This window comes from Pseudophryne corroboree, chromosome 3 (assembly GCF_028390025.1).
Source record: "Pseudophryne corroboree isolate aPseCor3 chromosome 3, aPseCor3.hap2, whole genome shotgun sequence".
In the NCBI taxonomy this organism is placed as follows: domain Eukaryota; kingdom Metazoa; phylum Chordata; class Amphibia; order Anura; family Myobatrachidae; genus Pseudophryne; species Pseudophryne corroboree.
The window spans coordinates 193833642-193845204 of NC_086446.1; the positions used below are offsets into that span (position 1 = coordinate 193833642).

Sequence of the window (11563 nt, forward strand, 5' to 3'; positions counted from 1 at the left end):
TGTTTTGGATTCGGACACGTTTTGGCAAAACCTCCCTGAAAATTTTTTGTCGGATTCGGGTGTGTTTTGGCTTCGGGTGTTTTTTTTCAAAAAACCCTCAAAAACAGCTTAAATCATAGAATTTGGGGGTAATTTCGATCCTATAGTATTATTAACCTCAATAACCACAATTTCCACTCATTTCCAGTCTACTCTGAACACCTCACACCTCACAATACTATTTTTAATCCTAAAATTTGCACCAAGGTCACTGGATGACTAAGCAAAGAGACCCAAGAGGGTGGCACAAACACCTGGCCCATCTAGGAGTGGCACTGCAGTGTCAGACAGGATGGCACTTAAAAAAATTGGCCCCAAACAGCACATGATGCAAAGAAAAGAGAAAAAGAGGTGCACTGTGGTCGCTGGACGGCTAAGCTAAGCGACACAAACACCTCAATATCACAGGAATTATTCGTTCTAATCAATGGTATTATTGGTCCAAATCACTGGAAGAAAATGACAAAATCACTAGAATTATTCGTTCTAATCAATGGTATTATTGGTCCAAATCACTGGAAGAAAATTACAAAATCACTGGAATTATTCGTTCTAATCAATGGTATTATTGGTCCAAATCACTGGAAGAAAATGACAAAATCACTGGAATTATTTGTTCTAATCAATGGTATTATTGGTCCAAATCACTGGAAGAAAATGGAATGGATGGATACTTGCAGTGACACAGAGCTGCAAGATACAGCAATTGCCTACTGTACAACTGTATACTGTTAGTCACCAAAATGCTGCACTGTAATACTATATATACTGCTCACAAACAATGCTGCAGAGATATGGAATGGACACTTGCAGTGACACAGAGCTGCAAGATACAGCAATGGCCTACTGTACTGTACTACTATAATTATTATATAGATGACAGATATAAAGTTACATTAGTGGGGGAATCCAGTATACGTTCTGTCACCAGGTACCAGTGAATGACCACATCATGTATATAGGTGACAGATATAAAGTTACATTGTGGGGGAATCCAGTATACGTTCTGTCACCAGGTACCAGTGAATGGCCACATCATGTATATAGGTGACAGATATAAAGTTACATTGTGGGGGAATCCAGTATACGTTCTGTCACCAGGTACCAGTGAATGACCACATCATGTATATAGGTGACAGATATAAAGTTACATTGTGGGGGAATCCAGTATACGTTCTGTCACCAGGTACCAGTGAATGACCACATCATGTATATACTGTAGGTGACAGATATAAAGTTACATTGTGGGGGAATCCAGTATACGTTCTGTCACCAGGTACCAGTGAATGACCACATCATGTATATAGGTGACAGATATAAAGTTACATTGTGGGGGAATCCAGTATATGTTCTGTCACCAGGTACCAGTGAATGGCCACATCATGTATATAGGTGACAGATATAAAGTTACATTGTGGGGGAATCCAGTATACGTTCTGTCACCAGGTACCAGTGAATGACCACATCATGTATATAGGTGACAGATATAAAGTTACATTGTGGGGGAATCCAGTATACATTCTGTCACCAGGTACCAGTGAATGGCCACATCATGTATATATGTGACAGATATAAAGTTACATTGTGGGGGAATCCAGTATACGTTCTGTCACCAGGTACCAGTGAATGACCACATCATGTATATAGGTGACAGATATAAAGTTACATTGTGGGGGAATCCAGAACACGTTCTGTCACCAGGTACCAGTGAATGGCCACATCATGTATATAGGTGACAGATATAAAGTTACATTGTGGGGGAATTTAGTATACCTTCTGTCACCAGGTACCAGTGAATGGCCACATCATGTACATAGGTGACAGGTATAAAGTTACATTGTGAGGGAATCCAGAATACGTTCTGTCACCAGGTACCAGTGAATGACCACATCATGTATATAGGTGACAGATATAAAGTTACATTGTGGGGGAATCCAGTATACGTTTTGTCACCAGGTACCAGTGAATGGCCACATCATGTATATATATAGGTGACAGATATAAAGTTACATTAGTGGGGGAATCCAGTATATGTTCTGTCACCAGGTACCAGTGAATGACCACATCATGTACATAGGTGACAGATAAAAAGGGAATCCAGAATACGTTCTGTCACCAGGTACCAGTGAATGACCACATCATGTATATAGGTCACAGATATAAAGTTACATTGTGGGGGAATCCAGTATACGTTCTGTCACCAGGTACCAGTGAATGGCCACATCATGTATATACTTATACTGGTGGTCCCCAGTCCCCACAATGCAGCACACTGATCAGATATTTGCAGCACACTGAGCACAGATATGTAGCGTTTTCAGGCAGAGAATGTAGATATTTTCAGCACACTGAGCACAGATTACGGAGCTTTTCAGGGAGAGAACGCTGCCACGTCCTCTCCGTTCAATCTCCAATGCACAAGTGAAAATGGCGGCAACGCGCGTCTCCTTATATAGAATACGGATCTCGCGAGAATCTGACAGCGGGATGATTACGTTCGGGTGCGCTCTGGTTGACCGAGCAAGGCGGGAAGATCCGAGGCTGCCTCGGAACCGTGTAAAATGGATGAAGTTCGGGGGGGTTCGGATCCCGAGGAACCGAACCCGCTCATCTCTAATAGTTACTAAAGGTCGAATTTGATCAATTTCAAAATGAGTAAAATCGATCAAAATTGATGTTGTACTTCTAGGACTAAAACACACATTTACAGTATTAATATTTGTATATTAATATAAAAAAAATCTGCAGATATCAAATGTGTGTTCTGTTTCTGGAACCCATCATCGATTGAGATTGATTTGCATCGATTTTCATTGCTTTGTAAATTAATCAAAATTGACCTTTAGTAAATACACTCCTTCATCTGCATATATACTGACAACAGAAATGTCCTCTGGTCTCAAAGGCATTTTAAAAGAGGAGGGGGTCCAAGTGCAGGCTCCAATTGTCAGAGGCTCCTCTCCTGTCAGAGTCTACTGCGAAGGTCTCCAGAAACATGTTGCCCGTACCACGTTCCTGGTGACATGTCTATTGTGCATGTGTAAATCACTGGGAAAATAGCAGTGGTAGCCATTTTCCCAGTGATTTCTGCAGTGCTGCAGGCAGCGCTGGGCTGAAGGATCAGTAAGTATAAATAAATGGGTGCAGACGAGTGTGCAGTGTGTGAGCCCCCCTGCACTGCACACCTTGCACCCATTATAGATATGCCAGTGTCTGGTATATACTTAACCAGCAACTATCTACCTGTCCTTTAATCTAGCATTCAATGCTATTAGCAAACAGCCAAGCAGCAGATGTACTGTAGGGCATCTTACTGGCAGACTGGATTTCTCTGCGCGTCTCTGTTGAAGACAGGTTAGTTGGATGAAGGCATTTCTTAACACAGGTTACAAATCGCCCAAATTGAATTGTATGCAATTATTTGTGTGCAATTTGGGCTCATGCGATTGTGATTTATTTGCTTTTATTATACAGGTTGCAAGTTATGTTAACACTGACAATGGTTAAGGTTATGACTCAGATGCAGCTCATGAAATAAATACACTTAAATGATATTGGCAACAAAACATAATAAAGATGCTTTTATGTAGTCAGTACCACACAGTGGGACAGATGTATTAGGTCTGGAGAAGTGATAAAGCAGTGATAAGTGCAAGGTGATAACACACCAGCCAATCAGCTTCTAACTGTAAATTTACATATTGGAGCTGATTGACTGGTACGTTATCACCTTGCACTTATCACTGGTTTATCACTTCTCCAGGCTTAATACATCTGCCCCAATGTGTACTATTGGGATTAAAGTGATTTTTGTGCGCAGTACTGTTTGTACTTGTTTTATTCCTTATCTCAATAGGGATCCTCTGATGACCCTGTGGAAACGATTGCACCAGTGCTACTATTAAATATGATCGATACAAAGTTCTCACATTAAAACTGTATTTAAAGTATGCATTACCTAACCATATTATGCAGGTTTACAAGAGGGACCCCAATGGCATACATGTTGCAGGTCAATACTTATTCCAGGGGACAAAGACCAAAGGATGTGACCTATGGGACATTGAGGTCTTAGGATGTTCAGACCTGTCTACCTACAGATGATGTCATAGACCTGAAGTGAATTCAAATATGGACCTTACATGGGCATGCTATGGGAGTGACACGTCTGCTTTCCCAAATGCAGATCCTCAGTCACAGAGGCCCTGTTTAGTGAAATTTTAGAAGTAGACACTGCACCTACCATAAAATATTGCCAGTGTCAATAGTGCCTGCAATACTGCCTTGATGGTGGAGTGTTCTGAAGCACCAGTGGAGATTGATAAAGCTGATTTTCTTTACAGGAATGAAAGCTATACCTTAAACACACCTTAAACCTTTAGCCGCTGTGGCCGCTATACTTAATTCACACTACGCACCTTTTACGCTTTTAGCGTAAAGGGTTCCGTAGTGTACGGACTTTGCGTACACACGCCGCGCTGCCGGTACAAAGTACTCACAGCGCATACACACCCAGAGATACACTTTAAACCTTCTACAGCAATGCTATGCAATAATAGTACACTTTAAACCTTAGCAGCAATGCTATGCAATAATAGTACACTTTAAACCTTAGCAGGCAATGAGGACACAACACCAATTGTGATTAACCGCTGGGTTCCGACACCACAGTGGATTATTTCTGAAAGGGGGTTTACAATACAAATTATACACTACAATACAAGACAATATATAAAACAGAATAATGGCTACAGTCAATGTACATACGTGAGAATATTCGCGTGCGCTTCCTGGTCCAGTCCTCCGTAATCAAATAGATAACGTTGTGAGTCTTGTGTGACCAAGCCTGCTGCAGGCTCTCTTTATTCACTTCATCCAAAACATAACACAATGGATACTGTAATCTCTTTGTCCATTGGACACAGGGATGGTCATTTACAGTACAGGAGAGGTCATAGGTCTGTTTGAATAGGTGGGCGATGTCTATTTTCACTGCTCTTGTAGGTGGTCTCCTCTGGATTCCCGCCACATACATAATGTACAGTAAATACAGTTTATATCTATATTCTGCTCCTGCACATAACTATCCGCAGGAACATGCGATCTTCCTCAAACCAAGACCAGAATGTTTCCTTTAAAATACCCTACAGCTGGATACCAAACACCACCTTGTAACCTTGTTCTGTCCCCTCCTATCCTGTAAAGGTGAATCCCTTTGTTCTGTAACCATTTTAAAAAGCTATTACTTTCTGATGTGGTGCAGGGAGGCTATGTGTACATTGTGCACTATTTGGATTAAATATGTAATGTGTTCTGGTGGCCCTCCATGCGTACACAAACTCTGCCATAAATACCCATACCACGCGCCGATGCGCAGGACCGCGGGAGCGACCATACGCAAAGTGCGTACATGTGCACGCACTGCAGAACAAGTGCACACGCAGTGGGCATGTGTGTGCAGTTTATACGTGCTGTGTGTTCTGCAATATTTTTCGACTTTGGCAAGATGTACTGATAGTGAGTGTTTTAAGGCTTGCACAGTTCAGCGCATGCTAGGTTACTGTACAAGGAGAAGGCTGAAACTAACATTTGCGTATTAGCACTGCTGTGATGAAAAAAGTGTCATCCTCAAATGCATTAGCATCCACCACGCAATCAGGCTGTTATTATTTGTGCATCCAATTATATGTACATTGGGGTCTCAAGGCAATTATGGGGTATTGATGGTGTTGGCAACAGATTAAAAAGATTATTGAGATATTTTCTGCATACATTGAAGGGAGGTGCATAAACTTGTATTTATGCTATCAAATGTTTTTTTAAGGTCAAGTTATGTATAGACATCGGACACATGATTGGGCATTGCAAATCCTCTGCCCATAAGATATTATCATTATTGCTACCTACTTCCTTTTAGTGCTCCCAACCAAGACAAAGTATTTTTTCTCATTGGCTGCATATTGAATTATGTTAATAACCCATGGGAGCACCACTGACATAAATGTTACCTAACAAGCATGACGCAATAGATATACAGTGATAAACTGATACTGTTGTCTATAGCGTCGGTTGTTTCAGAGACCAATAATAGTAATCCTTTCTACTTATTGTCTGACAGTCCTGCACTGCATCCCAAACCAAACCTTTTTTCCACTAATTGATGTGTTTGAAAAACGACAGGAGCTGGTTGGTTGGTTGGTAGGTACTTTCTCTCTCTCCACTTTATCTTTCTCCAAGGCTTAGTACATTAACGGGCGCTATATAATAGTGTATATTTTGAAAACAAGCTTTTACCCCCATAACACAATAACAAAAACAACAACATCTATTTGTCTCTAGTACAGGCCTGGCCAACCTGTGTCTCTCCAGCTGTTGTAAAACTGCAAATCCCATCATGCTTTGCCACAGTTTTGCTATTAGGGAATGCTAAAACTGTGGCTGGGCATGCTGGGATGTGTAGTTTCACAACATCTGGAGAGCCACAGGTTGGCCAGGCCTGTACATAGACCTAAAATAGTTCATCCTATTAAAAGTCAATTTAGGAAAATAAATTGAAACACTCCACTAATTATAAAAACTGTTTACATTTAAAAATGGAGCCAAAACAGATTAAAACTCACAAATGGTAAGACGTTTTTCTTTACAATTCTTATCATTCCACTTTCCATTGGTATACATTTCTACACAAGACTCCACTCCTTTGTCATTGTTTGGCTCACCGGGACTCCAGTTTGAGTAAGTAATTATTTCACCACTTAGATATCTAAAAGTGCCTTTTGTCTGCATACTATTTATACCCAAAAATGGAGGGAACGAGTACTCTAAGGAGATGGCTAACACAGCTTGGTTCTCATTGACATTCCTTGGAGAAGCCAGCTGACCTCCTTTTTTGGCACAAGCCATCTTTCCATCATTATAATTCGCTTTATCACCATTTGAGACATAGATCTTTTCACCACTTGTGGCTCTTCCTTTGAAAAATGTGAAGGCTGAAATCAAATAAAAAGGAAGAGTTTACTGGGTGATTCTAAATGTTATCCATTCTGAGGCTGTTGAATTCATTGTTTATCATGTTATGTTTAACAGTGTAATTATAATAAAACCATTAATAATGACTATTTATTTATTTAAACAATTAAGCAATAATATGGTATACAGACAAGTATGTACAGTATTTCAGAAAAAGATTTGGTTTTTCAATAATGTGTCCCCAAGACTCCTTGCTAGAAAGGAGCAAAACATTGGAGTGAAATGTTTATAAAAAGATACTGTAAAGACCAGTTGTTGCAAAAACAGTTGTTCTGTCCAACTGCTTCTTTGCAGGTTACATTGGTTACAGAACAAGTGCAAAGTGATGTTCAGTTTTATAACAGTTAGATGTTTTTGCCATTAGATCTCTGCAGGTTGAATTTATATGATTTTCCTGTAAACACATTTAAAAAATGTAGAACAAATGAAATGGATACTGTAAGTGTAACAAATTAAATAAAATGAGTGGTCATTGTCCAAAGTAATTCAAGCCTGAGGAGAAAAAGATAGTGGGAAATAGAATGGGGTTAGTGCGGTCTGTGGTCATACATCTACTGTATATAAAAGCAGATAAAACATTTGTTAAATAGAAAGCAAATATACAACACACATATCACAATTAAATGTATCTTCATTTATTAACTAGTTACCAGCCCGCCAAATGATGGAAAAACATAACAGTACTGCAGTGATATGCGGTGAGGTCATTGGCTGGGGAGGCAGTGAGATATATATATATACATATATATATATATATACTGCACCTCCCTGTACCTGCAGCCCAAGTGATCTGGGGGTGAACTGCCCAGTCACTTCCCACCCGGTCCAACCCCCCCCTCCCTTTCTGACCTGGGTGGTCCTGGGCTCCAGGTCCGGGAGAGTATAGCTGCATGGGAGGGCAGATGAGGAGAAGGGAGAGGTAAGAGCGCTGCCCGCCGCCGCACGCTCTCTATCTCTGGGGTTCCCGCTGGCTCCATCCACATCAGTAACACTGGGTCCTGCTGGCTCCAGGGCTGCCGCTGCTGTAGTGACAGCTCCACGGTAGCTGGTCCCGGGTCCCGCCTCCGCTTTACCCCGCCATGTGATTGGACCAGCAGATCTAGCACTATATCCGCTGTCCAATAACATCTGCCTCGCTGACAGGGGTGGGTTTCCCTTGTCAACGAGGCACTTGCATAAGTGCCGCTTTCCCCTCTGTTTTAATGGGCTTTTACAGCCAGCGCTTTGCCCTGCCCCCCCTCGCTTTAACCTGTCCCTATTGTAAACGGGAGGCACTGCTATCAGTGCCTCCCAAACGACTTTTAAGCACTGAAATGGATAGGATAATACAAAGAAATTACTTATGACACAGAATATGTGTCATAAGTATTTTCTTTATATTATTTTAATCATTAAAGACAGGGGAGGCACTGCCTCCCCTGACTGCACGTCCCTGCAGTAATGTCATTGCCAGTGGCTGTGTGTGCCCAAATGGAGCAGCTGTTGAATTGCTCCATCAGGCGCCATCTAGTGGTCGTTGTTGCACAAAATGGTTGGATTCCCCCAAAAGAGGTAAGGACAGGTGTGTCAGAAGGGGGGTCCGGCCCTAGCCCGGGTGTCACCCTCGGAGAGGGTGCTGGCTTCTTGAGCTTCCAGGAGCTGATACAGACACATGCTCAGAGAACACCCGGAAGTAAGGCGGTTATATACAGATGGAGCCCCGCTAATCGTCGCTCCATCTGCAACTGAGTGTGCCTGGCAAGGTGGATTGCTGGGCACAAATGGGACGCGCGTCATTCACATTTAAAGTGAATGGGAGCATCTCTGTGTGCTCCCCAGCATGCCTGGGCGCAGGTGCGCCGAGGCATGCGGGGCTACCCCGCCTGTGATGTAGCCACGCTCGATGAGCGTGGCTCCATCTGTATATCATAAATATAATTTTAGATTATATTATAATATATATATATATATATATATATATATATATATATACTGCACGTCCGGCACTCTGGGGAATACAGCTGTTAGTTTATGTGCTCCGGTGCCCTCTTACCAGACATAACAAGTGACAATACCATGGTGTTTTATGAATATTTAATCTTATTATAGTTGCTTATTTCTTGCCATGGTTATGTGTCCTTTCAGCGCGCATCCAGCTGACAGGAGTTGGGTGTCATAATTTCCAGGAGCGGAAGCAATGGACCCAGCGGCCGAATGTGTGGAGGAGGTATGGCCTGGAGGTACCAAGGCGGTAAGGTATTTATATCATGTATTGTTTTGTACTCACTGTTCTTGATCCTGAGTAAGGGGAGTGTGTCTCCAAAATGTAGATCACATTAAATTAGTTTTTCTTCACAAAACTGGTGAGTCCCTGAGTGCCACTGTAATTGCATGCTGTTTTGGGGAACGTGGTTCTACCATGGAAGGTACTGGAGCAAGTAAGCTCTTTGGAGAACAATGATTGCCAGATCTTTGACTCCGTATTATATGTATATATATATATATATATATGAATTGGAGAAGGGACGGCTCTCATAAAACTTATATATGAACAAGTCTTGCTTTTAATCAAAGTCTACATTCTGGGGCTTTGTGACCCCCTTCATCAGCACCACGAAACGTAGACTTGGATTAAAAGCACAATTTAGTCATATTTACTGCTTTAAGTCTCATGAGTGCTGCCTCTTCTCCCATTCATGCATACTTAGGGGTGCAATCCCTTTAGAAGGGCAATGGAGCAAAGATATACCCGGATGGGTTACCGGAGTGCCGGGGCACTTGGATGAATATATATGTAGAGAAATACAAACTTACCCAAAACTTCCCAGCTAGGTTCTTCCTGCCGGACTCAGATATGAAATTGAGGTAAAACACAGAAATCCCGACATTGGATCTCTGTGTTTTGGTTCAGAAAGCTTCCTCTGTTGGATCCAATCAGCGGCCGTTACCACGATAACATGTTGCTGGTTGGCTGTTAATGACTGTCCCCCGGGGAAGAAGGGAGCAAGTGCCAGTGAGGATATGTGTCTGCCGGAGGAGAGCCTACCAGGTCCTAGCAATAGGGGTGTTCTGTCTCCTCACCCTGAGCTCCCCTCCCCCATCTTGTGCCTCCTGAGCATCCCCCTTACCCTGTGTTGCCCTGAGCTCCACTTGCCCATCCTGTGCCCCATTGAACATCCTCCCAACCCTGTGCCCCCTTGAATGTCCTCCAAAACCCTGTGCCTCTTGAGCGCCTCCTTTATCACTATAGAGCCCATGGTGTCAGAGATCCCCTACTGTGCAGGAATCGATTATGCATGAGGTGGCAACCCTAGTATGTGCTGGTGCAATGCAGCGTAACCCTGCATGTGCTTGAAAATATACAGTGCGGTATAACCCTGTGTGTGTGTGTGTGTGTGTGTGTTCTGGCACAGTGCAGGGAAGGGAAGGAAAGGAGGAATGATGACGAGGAATGAGGAGGAGGAAGGCATCTACAATGGTATAAATGGCTCTTCTGTGGCGTAAGGTGTATAACCGGTTCTACTGTAGTGTAACATGTATAAGGAGTACTACTGTAGATTGTAAGTTTTCAAAAGCAGGGCCTTCTTACCTCATGTGCCTTTGTTTTTCTTACTTACACTATCTTATACTCCATACTCCTTTTGATGGCACCTAACCCCTGATTATCTATACCTGTCCTATATTGTCTTGAACTGTAAGTGTTGTTTTCTTGTTTGCTCATTTGATTATGTACTGTGTAATGGGCGCTGCGGATCCCTTATGGCACCATATAAATAAAGGATAATAATAATAATAATAATAATAATACTGTGAGGCGCAATGTGCATAAAGGGCTCTTTCAGTGTCGTAACATGTATAAATGGCTCTACTGTTGTGTAACAAGTATAAGGGGTACTACTTGTGGTGTAATGTGAATAACGGAAAATACTGTGTGGTGTAATGTGAATAACAGGCACTACTGTGTGATGTACAGTAATATGCAATGTGCCGTGTATTTGTGCTGCTGCTCTGACACTTAATTTAACCAGCCAGCTCATTGCAGCTTTTGGCCAATATTGGTGAAGAGTTGAAAAAAATATTGGGAGCTGTTTAGTGGTCAAACTTGACCGGAAATTAAAGTTAATAATACTCTAGGCCCAAATACAATACCTAAATCGGATGAGGAATTAGAATCAAAACCAGCAAAAATGGTCCGGTGCACATCTCTCTCTCTCTCTCTCTCTCTCTCTCTATATATATATATGTAGATGTAAACCAAAATCAAACAATTTTACTAGGGCTCACAAACCTGTTTGCTGCTGTGTTAATTTTGATTGCAATGTATTAACTCTTCCATCCAGACTTGTCAGTTGCGCTGTAAGAGCCTGGAGTGCTGAGAATAATAGTGCTTATTAATAGCTTTATATCAAAACATCAATGAAACTTTGTATGACATACTGTAGAGTCTACAATTAATAAACAATTTTCATTACATTTGATTTACTTTGATTGATGATACTTTATTTTATAAAAAAAA

General features: G+C 41.8%; 1 protein-coding gene across 1 annotated transcript in view; it reads right to left on the reverse strand.

Annotated features, from left to right (window-relative positions):
* Positions 1-3822: 3822 nt before the first annotated feature.
* Positions 3823-11563, reverse strand: part of LOC135057583 (pulmonary surfactant-associated protein D-like) — an 11634-nt gene continuing 3893 nt past the window's right edge. Inside the window, exons 5-6 of the mRNA XM_063963418.1 lie at positions 11336-11419; positions 3823-7028 (exon numbers count right to left, since the gene is read on the reverse strand). Coding sequence (XP_063819488.1) covers positions 6649-7028; positions 11336-11419 — 464 coding nt within the window. The 3' untranslated portion in view covers positions 3823-6648. The remainder of the gene's footprint in view (positions 7029-11335; positions 11420-11563) is intronic.